This window comes from Miscanthus floridulus, chromosome 2, assembly GCF_019320115.1.
Source record: "Miscanthus floridulus cultivar M001 chromosome 2, ASM1932011v1, whole genome shotgun sequence".
NCBI lineage: Eukaryota > Viridiplantae > Streptophyta > Magnoliopsida > Poales > Poaceae > Miscanthus > Miscanthus floridulus.
This window is the reverse complement of record NC_089581.1, coordinates 17,769,467-17,782,825: the sequence shown is the minus strand read 5'-3', so window position 1 is coordinate 17,782,825 and position 13,359 is coordinate 17,769,467. Positions and strand designations below refer to the sequence as shown.

Genomic DNA, 13,359 nt, shown 5'->3' with positions numbered 1-13,359 from the left:
AAAGTTCAAACTCGTTCGAGTCCTACTCTCTATTGAGGAGGTTGAGGGCGACCCAGCGAAGGTCAGCCCTAGAGGGTACCATGAAGGTCACTCTAGCCGAAGTCTTTTCCAACTCATTTTTCTCCTTCCACTAGTTGATTCCGAGGCGGCGGAATCGACCGTTACAAACTTTCTGAGGCACACCACAATCTCTCGGGTGCTCTCCGGCGATGCCTAGCCATCTAGAACCAAAGAGTCCAAGAGTAACAAATGCAAATCACGAAATAGACAATATGTACAAGTGCTCAAGTGGTGGCTTGCTCTCTTTTTCAAATTCTCTCTTAACCCACAAATAGATTTTGCGATTTGGATCACACACTCCCTAAGAGAGGATTTTTAGAGAGTTGGCAAGGCTCAAAAACGTGTATGTATATAAGCAGAATCAGCAGCCTCCTAAGGTGTTTGGTGATGTGGCGAGGGGATGATGTGGTGACGATCGGGACGCTGACCGGTGACGTGGCATGGTCTGCCGTGCCACCGTTCTTGGCGCGGCAGTGCCGCGCCATCCCTAATGGCGCGGTAGGCCTAGGTAAATATCGCCCATGAGCCGCCACCCTCCCTCTGCTTGCTCGCCGCCATGCCCGCCCGCCCGCCCCCCTGGCAGTGCCCACCTGCCCATTCTTAACAGTCGTTCTATTCTTATAATAGGTGGAGGCCTGAGACCCACACGTTCCACCTACCTTGCGGCGAGATGACCTTGACCATGCAGGACGTGAAGGCTATCTTTGGCCTTCGGTTGGAGGAACTTCCAGTGACAGGTATAGTTGACAACGATCACTAGAGGGAGATGGTGGCTCAGTTCACTAGCTTTCTTCCACCGGACGATGAGGTTTCCAAGAAAAATAAGTGAGCAATTCAAGCCTATTTAATACTTGCATTGCTTTCTTGCAGCCATCGGGTCTCATTTTCTTTGGTGAATTTCAGGAAAAGCTTCGGTGTTTCGTCGTCGTGGATCACAGAGCGCTTTGATTACTTGGACCCACAGGCTAATGAGACTTAGATCAATAGGTTCGCTAGAGTGTGGCTCTAGCACTTTCTTGGTGCTTTCCTATTCTAGACGCCTCGGGCAACATCATCAGCTGGATCTTTCTTGACATACTATGTCAGCCGTGGGATAACATAGCGGCGTACAGCTAGGGTAGCACAGTCCTGGCATGGACGTATCGACAACTATGTGTTGCCTGCCATCGCACCTCAAGGTATGCGAACCTTGGGGGTTGCTCCTACCTACTCTAGGTTTGGTGTTAGGCACGATGGCACGTTGGGAGGCCCCTTGTTACTGGTTTACCGGTAAGTACTTCGGTTCACTATATTCTCCGAGGCAGTTACATATGATGAAATTATTAATGGCTAATTCATTATCGTGTTCAATGCAGCATTAGAACGGGCAGGATACACTCCCTATAGCTCTGTATATCTAGACGCAACTAGAGTTAGTTAGAGGCAATGCGAGGCGCAAGTACAGAGAGTACACGGACTATCTCGACGTCCTGACACAGCACCATGTTACACTCTCTTTACTATCATACATATGTCTTGTTCGATGTACACTATATCACAATCTAACTTAATTATGAAATGTTCAAGTGCATTGGTGTCCTTGGGATGCTCTAGAGCTCCAGTACTATCTGAGTCTTGTCACTAGGGATGAGTCAGATGAGTATCGCTGCAATGTCCCTCTTATTTTCTTCCACGTGGTCGAGATTCACTTACCCATCAGGGTTTGCAGGCAGTTTAGAAGAATGACAGGCTACCCACCACCGCTTTACTCCACCAACCAAGAATTACACGGGTGTGTTATCAATTAATAATAAAGCTATAATTTAGAGGTGTGTATGGTACAACTAACAATTATTTTATTGCAGGTATGACCGCAGGAAGAGGTACAAGACCAAGGATTGGCGCGTGACACACAACGCGTACATCTAGTTGTGGCAGAATAGGGACCGGCAGCCGATCAATGCGGGTCCCCCACACGACCAGCACACCTTCGATGAGTACCTACGGTGGCTTCACAGGTCTATGAGGACACATATCAAGCCTCTGTACACTTAGGAGGCGATTGACGAGGACGATGAGGAAGATGTGATCGAAGATGTGTATGACATTGTCACTAGGGTCGACACACAACTACAGAGAGCCCCGCTTTAAAGATACGTGGTAAGATAGTCGAATGGTACAATTTATTATCCATTTGGTATTAAGTATGTGTACTAAGACTGTCCAACCACGTTTCTGTACCCAGACGACACAATTGTCAAGGTTGTCCAATGAAGCAGCGTTTCGGCTTCACGAGTCTAGTGGGCAGGGGCCAGGCGTTCTCGAGGCTTTTGTGAAGGTAAACATAAACTTGTTCATTTCGAAAATGTTTCTTTAGTGTATATGCGTTTGGGAAATGCACTAACTTTAATGTCTATTCATACAGAAGGTGAAGCGGAGCTGCAGAAAGCTATTTCAAAAGTTGAGCTACATGGACACTCTTTAGGTGGAACCCGATTACCCGGCGCGGTCGGGTGGCACATCGAGGACACCAGCCGGCTCTTCTCAGCCGGTGACAGATGCCACTTCCGCAATGCGTACACCACCAATCATAGCACTGGGAAGGACCCTGCAAACGAGGACGACGACGATGATCCCCCGGGCTTCCGCATACAGCACCACCAATGGGACGATTGGCAGCAGGACGAGATCGACATGTGTCAGCTAGGTGGTGCCCCGCTTGGTACACAAGGAGCCTCACAGGTAGTAACAAAGGTAGTTTTTTAAAATACGTAGGCTCCATGAACTAACGATCATAAAGATTATAAGTAATCGTGCATATCATATACTTGTAGGGTACGAGCCGTACGCACCGGTAACGCGACCACACCGACGTTGGCTACACTCACAACATATTACCTATAAATCCAAAGAGACAGAGGCGTCCGAGGGATCCTTACACTCCTGGGACTTAGTTGGTTATGTCGAACGAATATTGTCGTCCGAAACTTACAGACTTAGTTGGTTATATGCTTAGCCGAATATTATCGAACTTATGTCAGAAGAATACTGTCGTCCGAACCTATGTCTGACGAATATTGTCGAACTTATGTTAAACCAATGAAAATGTTATGTGACAACTTGTCAACTTGCGCACGGACTTCATTTATTTGCTTCATATTCGTTTGAATGCGTTGCGGCACTTGTAGTTGTTTAGCTCCTGTTAAATTGCAATTGAGGCTGGTCAGCTTCTGTCTGCGTCCAGGTCCTGTCGCGCCGTCGGCCTTGGCGCGTCAGTGCCGCGCCAAGATCGGTGACGCGGTAGAACCTGCCACGTCACCGGTCAGCGCCCGGTTCGTTGCCACGTCATCCCCTCGTCGCGCCACCATGCATGGCGCAGCACAGGTGTTTCGCCGAGCCAAGTAAATAGGCGCGGTCAAAAGTGTTAGTTTTGGAAAAAAAAAATTAAAACAATGTTAAATTTAAAATTAGTTTCAAAAAGTGTTAATAAAAAAAATCTCGTTGGTGACCATGTGTATGGACACAGCTGACGGAGTTCGCCGACAAGTCTTACGCGCTGGGGCTGAGCTGCACCCACATCCACAACGACCCCACCGCCGCCGCGCTCTTCTTCCACGCCTGGGCTGCTGCGCAACGCCGGACCACCAGCCCGTACCCGCCCTTCCTCCACGCGCCGGCGTTGGCGGTGTCCCCGACCTCGCCGCCCCCTCCCCGCCTCTGCTCGCCGAGAAGGCCAGCGCCGCCTCCCCCGCCAGCACCGATGCCACCGCCATGTCCTCCGCCATGTTCCACTTCCCCGCCTCCGCGGTGTGCGCGCTGCTCTCCTCCCTAGAGCCTGGCACCACCCCGTTCGCGGCGTTCGCCGCGTTCTTCTGGCTCCGGATCACCGGCGCCGCCGACAGGGAGCGGGAGCTCACGCTGGCGCTGGACTTCCGCAAGCGGATGTACGCACCGCTGCCATTGGGCTACTACGGCAGCACCGTCCACTTCACGCGCGCGCGCCGACCTCGCGTCCGGGCTGCCCGCCGTGGCCGCGGCGCTGGACCGCCACGTCGCCGGCGTGCCGGAAGACGAGCTGTGGCGCGCCCTGGAATGGCTCCACGCGCGGCAGCAGCAACCGCAGGAGGGCGGTGCGGCCACGCCGTTCCAGATGTACGGGCTGGAGCTGACGTGCGCGGCGCTGGACCACGTGCTCATGTACGGCGCTGAGTTCGAGACCGGGGTGCCCTGGCGCGCGTGTCGTGCCGCGTGGGCGGGGCCGCCGGCGAGGGGCTGGTGCTCGTCCTGCCTGCGGCCGAGGGCGGCGAGGCGAGGGACATGGTGGTGACGCGGCCCGCGGAGGCGATGGCCAGGATCTGCCGCGACGCCGAGGTGCTCCGGCACGGAGCCGAGGTGGTGTTCGGGGCGAAGGCCGGAAAGGAGGAGTAGGCCCACCAGTGCCACGACGGAGCAACAAGAATTGCTGTGCTGCTGTTGCTGGTCCCCCTGAACTTAAAAATCCATGCTCTCTACCTGTCTTGCATACTCTCTAGCCCTTCATTTGGTTTTCATGTGCCCTGTCGCCATGTGTGGATGGATGATCGCATTGCTGCCCTGCTGTTCGCAACCATACCTCCAATCCGCCCATGTGCAGAGTACTGGTAGGTTTGAATACTTCATCTGTTTGGATTGAAAACCATGTCTGCATCCTGACTATGCGATTGAGGCGCTAATTTGTTATCCACCCCAAACCACCATTGTTTGCAAGTTAAGGAACCTCTGGGCTCCACAAACGAATTCATTGGCGGCGGCGTTGCATCGGATCGGCGGACGTGTACATATGGTCTCAAGTTTCTCAGTGCATGTCGCTGGCGTCCCACATGGATCACGAAACCATTCACCTTTACCATGGATGCGCGGATCGGATCCCCTGCCCCAACACCAGCTATTCTTGGTGCGGCTTGCATGTCTGCTGATGTGTGGATGGCTTCCAACAGCTATTCTCACAACGGCACGCTCTTGCACACAGGAGTCAGGAAGCTCCGCATGCACCAGGGACGGGAGTGAAAGAGTACGTGCATCAACTGAGTTGCATTGATCTTGTGTGTGTACATATATAGTATACAATCAGTGGTCGTGGCCACTCCAGCACATGCGCGAGCGGGCTTAGCGCAGGAGCGTGGGCGCCGCGGTGACCGGGCGCGCATGCGGCGAGTGCGGCACATGCTGATGCCGAGGAAGTGGCGCACCGGCCCCATGTCCTTCACGGCGAAGGCGTCACGGAGTCGCTTGATGATGTGCTGGAGGAGACTCGTGGAGGACGCAGACAGGATCATGTCATCCACGTACAGTAGGAGGTAAGCCGTGGCGCCATGGCGGTGGTACACGAAGAGCGACGTGTCCACCTTGGACTGAACGAAGCCCAGTGTTGTCACATGACTGACGAAACGCTCGAACCACGCCCGTGGTGCTTGTCGGAGGCCGTAGAGGGAGCGCGACAGAAGACACACGTCGTCCGGCGCTGCGGATCAACGAAGCCGGTGGGTTGTTGGCTGTACACCTGTTCCTGCAGATTGTCGTGAAGAAAGGCATTTGACACATCAAGCTGGTGAGCTGGCCAGTTGAAGGTGGCGATGAGCGTGAGGACGATTCTGATCGTGGCCGGCTTGATCACCGGCGAAAATGTCTCGCCGAAGTCGATTCCAGGGCGTTGATTGAACCCACGGACAACCCATCGAGCTTTGTAGCGCTCGAGGGTGCCGTCAGGATTCAACTTGTGCCTGAAAACCCATTTTCCGGTGATGATCCGGGCGTCGGGTGGACGAGGAACAAGCTTCCAGGTCCTGTTCGCCTGTAATGCATGAAATTCTTGTTTCATCGCAGCATACCAATTGGGATCCTTGATTGCGCTGCGTATGCTCTTGGGCATCGCTGAGATCGTCGATGTAGCCGCCATGGCGTACTTCGGGTTTGGTTTGTGAATGCCAGCCCGAGCTCGAGTGACCATGTGGTGACCAGGAGCTGTCGGCGCTGCAGTGGTGATGACGGGCACTGCAGTCGTCGTGGACGGCGTCAAGCTAGGCGACGTCGTTCGCGTGGACAGCATAGCAGTGGACGACGTCGAGCTTGGGGACGTAGTCGACGTAGAACGCGCCACGGTGGGTGACGGCGTGCCCTGTACTGCGATGGGCGACATCGTGCCGGGAGTCGTCTGTGCGGTGGTCACCGTGGGTGCCTGCACATGGCGCACAGTCCGGGCATGCCGTGGGTGCTGAGGTAGATGTGTCGGCGAAGGCGGTGGACTCAGTTGCCGTGTCGTGTCGTTGCCGTGGTGCGCAATCATCTGGTCGTTCTCGACTGCTGATGACACAGCAGTTGATGGCGTAGGCGCTTCGCGGAATAGGTAGACAGACTCGTCGAAGATCACGTGGCGCGAAGTGATCACCCGGTCGGTGGCGAGCTCGAAGCAGCGATAGCCTCTGTGGTCTGCAGGATACCCGATGAAGACGCACTTTGTGGAACGCGCGGCGAGCTTGTGCGGTGATGTGGCGATCATGTTGGGGAAGCAGAGGCAGCCAAAGACCCGGAGTTCATCGTAGGAGGGCGACACACCGAAGAGCAGGTTGTACGGCGTCATGGTGCCAGTAGCTCGGCATGGACATCGATTGATCAGGTGCGTCGCCGTGGCCAACGCCTTGGCCCAGAAGGCAAGTGGTGCTGCACTATGGATTAGTAGAGTTCGTATACAATCATTCACAGTGCGTAAAATGCGTTCGGCCTTCCCATTTTGCTGTGAAGTATATGGACATGAGAGGCGTAGGTGAATGCCAAGGGAGGAGAAAAGGAGATGCGAGGCCGTGGAGTCATATTCACGACCATTGTCTGTTTGAAATGCAACAATAGGTAAACGGAATTGAGTGTGTACGTATGAAATGAAAGCACGGATAGTAGGAAGAATGTCAGACTTGTTTCGGAGTGGAACTGTCCACAAGTAGTGTTTGTAATCATCTAAGAAAATGACATAGTATTTATATCCAGAATGACTCAAAACAGGAGATGTCCAAATGTCGGAATGGATTAATTGAAAAGGGAAAAAGCTTTGTGATGTAGATTCAGCAAAGGGAAGACGAACATGTTTCCCAAGCCGGCATGCAGAACAAGAGTGAGCATCAGACTTATTACAATGAAATGGAAAAGAACTCAAAATCTAATCGGTGATGGGGTGTCCAGGGTGTCCCAGCCGTTGATGCCACAAGGGAGTTGTTGATGATGCGGTGAATGCTTGATGTTGGGGAAGACGGAGGGGATAGAGGTCGCCACCGCTCTCACATCGGAGCATCTCCGCCCTGGAAGGAAGAGCCTTGATAGAAAAACCAGAGGGGTCAAACTCGATTGAAACATTGTTATCACGAGTTAAGCGGAGCACACTGATCAAATTTTTGATGAGATGAGGGGAAACAAGAACATCATTTAAGTGTAGAGGAGAGGTGGCAGTAGGAATGATGGAGTGCGCTTGGTGTTTGACAGGAAACCGCGCACCATTACCTACTGTGATGGATGAAGATGATGGTCGAAGAGAGGAGGAAGGAAAATTACTAGGGGATGACGACATGTGGGAGGACGCGCCGGTGTCGAAGTACCACTCCGACGTGTTCGGTGGGTGGTGTGGGACGCCGACGTTCGGAAGGGCGGCGTAGAGGGCGCTGGGGTCGAATGCGCTGTCGGGTGGAGCCACGGTCATGTGTGTCGCCGTCATCGCCTGCTGAGGAAGGAACGGTGGACGGGGGCCCAGAACGCCTGCTCCTGGGGCGCGGAAAGGCATGGGTCAGGCTTGCACCATGCCTTGCCAAGGGTTGTAGCCCGCGGCCCATGGAGCGGACTGTGCGTTGGGGTTGTTGGAGTTCCCGGAGCGCTGCGTGCCGCCGTTGCCACGCCCACGCCCACGCCCACGCCGCCGGTCCTAACGGTTGTTGGAACGGCCATTGCCGCTGTTGTTGGAGCGGCCGTTGTTGGTGGAGTAGGAGGATCCGTCCTTGTGGCCGCTGGACGCCGGGTTGGAGGAGGCGTTGCTGATGTCGCCATGAGTCGCAGCAAGTGCCTGGCTAGACTCCGTGTTGGCGTCGTGTTCCGCGTTGAGCTCCTCGAGGATGAGGAAGGAGCGCACGGTCTGGAAGGTGTGCGGCGGGTACTTCGACGTGATCACCGGCTTGACGTAGCGGTACCGGGGATTGAGGCCGTGGAGAAGATTGAGCACCTGGCTTGGCTCGGAGACAGGATGGCCGATGTCACGGAGTTGGTCGGCGATCCGCTTGAGCTTGGTGCAGTAGGCGTTGATGGACATGTCCCCTTGCTGTAGGGAACGCAGTTCGGTTTCCAGGTAGACGGCGCGCTGCATCTCGTTGTCCTGGAACAGCCCCTCGACGGCGTGCCACAGCGAGAACGCATCGTGGCGATCGTGGCGGACGATGTCGAACACGCCTTTGGAGACGGTGGCGAGGATCCAGTTGACGACGCAGTGATCCACCCTGCGCCACTCGCCATCGTGGTCATCATCAGGGGTGGTGGAGTAGATGTGGCTCTCGAGCCCGAACTTGCCGAGAGTGGAGTCGAAGAAGTGCCGCCATTGGCCGTAATTTCCCTCGTCCATGTCGAGGATGACAAGGATGTGATGGTGGATCGAGATCCCTTGGATGGCGGAGGACGAAGCAGGCGCGACGGAGAAGCCCCCATCGGATGACGAGGAGTTGGAGACGCCGGATTGGTTGGAGGCAGGCGCCATCGGAGCAGCGGAAGAAGAAGATGTGGCTGAGGGATTCTAGAGAGAGACCGTGGACGATGATACCATGAAAGAGTATGTGGATCAACTAGGCGAGTTGCATTGATCTTGTGTGTGTACATATATAGTATACAATCAGTGGCCGTGGCCACTCCAGCTCATGCGCGAGCGGGCTTAGCGCAGGAGCGTGGGTGCCGCGGTGACCGGGCGCGCATGCGGCGTGCGGAGCACGCTCTGCGGATCTTGACGCAGCGAGTGCGGTACAGACGTTACAAGGCATGTATGCTAAAGATAGGCGGGCTCTAGCCGTTGTTGAGGCTGGTCCGCTGACAGGGAGGACGGGTGCCGAGACCCGAAAGAAAGGGATCTAGAAAACAGCGCTCGTCGTAGCCTTTCCACCAGTGTCGCGCTGCAGAGCGTCCTGCAGTGCAGTCTCCATGGCCGCCGCAGTCGACACCGCTGCCGTGGCGGGTGCGGGCAGGAGGCTGAGGGTGTTCTTCCTACCCTCCTTCATCCGGGGCCACCTCATCCCGCAGACCGACCTGGCGTGCCGCGTCGCTGCGGCAAGGCCCGCGGAGGTGGAGGCAACCATGGTCGTGACGCCGGCCAACGCGGCCCTCATCGCGCCCACCGTGGCGCGCGCCGTGGCCGCCGGCCACGTCGTGCGCGTGCTCTGCTACCCGTTTCCGGACGTCGGCCTCGGGGAGGGCGTCGAGTGCCTCACCACCGCCCCCGCGCACGGCTCCTGGCGTCTGTACCGCGCCATGGAGATCGTGCAGCCGTCCCACGAGTCGCTGCTCCGGGGCCACCGCCCCGATGCCATCGTCGCCGACGCGCCGTTCTGGTGGACCAACGAGGTCGCCGCCGAGCTCGGGGTGCCGCGCCTCACGTTCCACCCTGTCGGCATCTTAGCGCTGCTTGCCATGAACAGCCTGTTCACCATACGCTCCGACATCATGCGGACCAGCTCCGCCGCCGCTGGGACGGTGCTGTCCGTGCCGGGCTTGCCCGGGAAGGAGATCGCGATCCCGGTGTCCGAGCTCCCGAACTTCTTGGTCCAGGACGACCACCTCTCCAAGGGGTGGGAGCGGGTGAGGGCGTGCCAGATCGCTGGCTTCGGCGTCATCGTCAACACCTTCGTCGACCTAGAGCAGCCCTACTGCGAGGAGTTCAGACGCGTGGAGGCGCGCCGCGCCTACTTCGTCGGGCCCCTGGGACAGCCATCGCGCTCCACCCTGCACCGCGGTGGCGACGGCAACGTGGACTGCCTGAGCTGGTTGTCCACCAAACCGATCCGGTCGGTAGTGTTCGTCTGCTTCGGGAGCTGGGCCGACTTCTCAGTGACTCAGACCAGAGAGCTCGCCCTGGGGCTCGAGGCGTTGGACCAGCCATTCCTGTGGGTTGTCCGCTCCCATGACTCCAGTGACCAGTGGGCACCGGAGGGCTGGGAGCAGCGCGTCGCCAACCGTGGCTTGGTCGTCCGCGGATGGGCCCCGCAGCTGGCCGTGCTGGCCCACCCGTCGGTGGGCGCGTTCGTGACGCACTGCGGTTGGAACTCAGTCCTCGAAGCCGCGTCCGCCGGCGTGCCAGTGTTAACGTGGCCGCTGGTGTTCGAGCAGTTCATCAACGAGCGGCTGGTCACCGAGGTGGCCGCGTTCGGCGCGCGCGTGTGGGACGGCGGCAGGCGCAGCGAGAGGCCCGAGGATGCGGAGACCGTGCCGGCGGAGGCGATCGCGCGGGCCGTGGCCGGCTTCATGGAAGGCGGAGAGCAGCGCGACAGGTTGAAGGCCAGGGCCGAGGAACTAGCGGAGCGCGCGCGCGCCGCTGTCAGTGAGGATGGGTTGTCCTGGCGTGACATAAACCGCCTCATCGATGATCTCCTGCAGGCGAGAGCCTCAGGGTTGGCACAAGGGAATTCCGTCCAAGTTTAATTTGTTTTTGCGCATACATTGTATGTAAGGCTAGAAAACAGAATTAAAAAGGTGACATTTCGGCAAGGCAGAATGTGATTCTATTTTGGGAAGGACATGTTTTACTCTCACAGCCCGTTTGGATCTCTAGAATTGAATTGAATCTAAATCATAGTATGCTTAGAACTAGGAATGACAATTCTAAGAAATTCCAGTGAAGCACAACACACCTAAGTAAGATTCATAGCTAAAAAATGGAAAGGCTGATGCCATTCAAGGAACCCAAACAGGCCGACAGTAATTTTTAGGACATCCTTGTCCTAACTAGTGAAATGGTCCCTGCAAATTATCCTGTTAACATACGGTTCAACCCTAGTACGACACAATTACATTGTCATCTTAGACGGGACCCACCAAGGTTTTCATTCCCTGTTCACAAGACTGACATGTGTTACAAACAGTGTTAACAAGTTTCATACCCATAAGATTTTTCATCATCTCTCCCTATTTACACTATATCATGTCAACTTATTTAATAATGTACATAAAACCCCTAATGAGACCGGTTTTATGTTTCACTCTAGTGTCTCAGGGTCGAATATATGACTGAATGGTGTAGGCATAAATGCATCCTTGAATCAGATTGCTCCTCAATTATCAAACTTTTGAAGGAAAATAGTGGGTTGAGATCTCATCCACGATTCATAGTGAAAGAGGCGGTGGAAGCAAGTGGCCTTGTGCAGGAATGGACAATTGCCATACGAAGAGAATAGAATAGCGCCGCCCATGAACTCGCGCAATTGGCGAATAGAACATGACATTTTGCAATCTGCCGTTTTATGTGTAGAGCTTATACTTACTAGGGAATGTAATACTTCCTCTGAGTGATTAATAGAGCTCTTTCTTCCTCACAAAGAAGATATATGACTTGACCAATGTTTTTTTTATCGAAGTAGTTGGTGGTACACCACCACAATTTGCAAAAGCTATGTCTTGCTCTTATATTTGGTTAACACTATTTTTAAGCAACAAACTTATCAGCTACTCTATGCAAATACTAAAGAGTCAAATGATTCTTCCATTTGTCTTTTTTACTTATCATAGTGGCTCGTGTTCTTTTGATATGTACTCCATCCGTCCCAAAATATTTGTCGCTTTCGCTTCCCAAAAAACAACTTTGACAAAATATATATTAAAAAATATTAATATTTATGGTACATAAATGGTATCATTGGAAAGATTTTTGAATCTAATTTTTTAATAAATTTATTTAGAGATACAAATGTTGCATGTATTTTTTATAAATCGAGACAAACTTACGACACGAAAACAAAAAAAAACAACAAATAATTTAGAACATAGGGAGTATTTGACTTTGGACTCACGACCTATGATCATACGAATTAGAACCATGCATTTATTTATGCATACAACAACGGTGTACATCAGATAGAGATACCTAAACCAGACACCTAACGTATCTGTATCAATATAAAAAACGAATGCTAATACAGATATCTAAATCCAAGTTTCAGGCTTTCAGCAGAAACGAATGCTGGAGCACTACAGATATTTTGATTCAAACTTTGGCCAATATACAAGCACTCTACAAAACTGGCCCGTTGACTATCTAGGCACTATGCAGGTCGCACGGCCCGCAGGCTGGGTTTCGCTCGTCGGTCTGAAATTTGGTTGAAATTAACTAAAAAATATTATTTTAGTTGAATTGTTGTGAGAGAAAAACATCATTCCAGTTAAAATAAGTTATACAAATTAAATATGAGGTAAGCCGTGATGATCCATTACGAGCGGTACCATTTCCGTCTGCCATGTCCCGCAGACAAGACCCCGCTTGCTCTACGTCTGCGGTGTCACGTCACATCCCACACCTCTCGTCCACATCCAGGTCCAATCTGCGCGCATGCTCCCGCGACGGCGCAGCCAACCAGCGTCCCCGTTTCCACTCTCCGGCGAGAGGTGTTTGTATCGTTTATACTGATTTTCACTGTTTAAACTGATTTTTTTTTGAACGGGTGGAGGATGGGCGGACGTTTCCAGAACTCTCGCCCGCGCCTTCGCGAAAGTTCGTCGCCACATCACCACCCGCTCCGGATTAAACAACGTCCCCCACAGAAGGCCTCGCGGCCAGCTCTTCCAGAACCGTCTGGAATGTTCGGCGCCGACGCCGGACGCCGCCCGGGGTACGCGGGGGCCTCGCGCCCGGCCGTATAAGTCGTCGTGGCGGCCCGCGTGTACTTGCCTACTGGTAAGGTCCCCGGCGACGCAGTGTCGCCACGCCTCGAGGGCTCAAGTACAAAGGGAAAGCTACTCGCCCGACGGCCGCGTGTACTTCCTACTTTCCGGTCTCTGGTCGTCCTTCACCCTCTGTACGTTCATGCAGTGTTGCTCTCACTCGCTTTCTTCTTCCTCTGGTCCTCCCCTTCTCTGCCCAGCTCTGCGTCTTTCCGCTGCAGTTTCACTAATTTCTTTCCCTTTCGATTCGCAGAGGCTTCAGTTCAGAGATTCTCTAATCGGGTCGGCGGCTAACGTCGATAGCTAAGTTTTTGGTAGCATTTGCAGTCTACTCACAACTTTTTTCCGTTTTCAACCAACCTTTGGTGCTTCTTGAATTCTCGTGCTCTTTTGACATTCAGG

General features: G+C 54.0%; 2 protein-coding genes and 1 pseudogene across 2 annotated transcripts; 2 read left to right on the top strand and 1 right to left on the bottom strand.

Annotated features, from left to right (window-relative positions):
- The first annotated feature begins 1,292 nt into the window (after positions 1-1,292).
- On the top strand, positions 1,293-4,467 carry LOC136536163 (hydroxycinnamoyltransferase-like; annotated as a pseudogene).
- Positions 4,468-7,144: 2,677 nt separating this feature from the next.
- Positions 7,145-8,797, bottom strand: LOC136536162 (uncharacterized). Its single transcript, XM_066528545.1, has one exon. It carries the CDS (start codon positions 8,795-8,797, stop codon positions 7,979-7,981), a length of 819 nt encoding a protein of 272 aa, XP_066384642.1. The 3' UTR covers positions 7,145-7,978.
- A 338-nt stretch (positions 8,798-9,135) lies between these two features.
- On the top strand, positions 9,136-10,822 carry LOC136538064 (probable UDP-glucosyl transferase 73B6). Its single transcript, XM_066530052.1, has one exon. The coding sequence runs from the start codon at positions 9,232-9,234 to the stop codon at positions 10,723-10,725; it is 1,494 nt and encodes a 497-aa protein (XP_066386149.1). The 5' UTR covers positions 9,136-9,231; the 3' UTR covers positions 10,726-10,822.
- Positions 10,823-13,359: the final 2,537 nt, after the last annotated feature.

Excerpts from the sequence above, each read along its gene's own strand:
- LOC136536162 (XM_066528545.1), bottom strand. The coding sequence starts at position 8,797 with ATGGCGCCTGCCTCCAACCAATCCGGCGTCTCCAACTCCTCGTCATCC.
- LOC136538064 (XM_066530052.1), top strand. The coding sequence starts at position 9,232 with ATGGCCGCCGCAGTCGACACCGCTGCCGTGGCGGGTGCGGGCAGGAGG.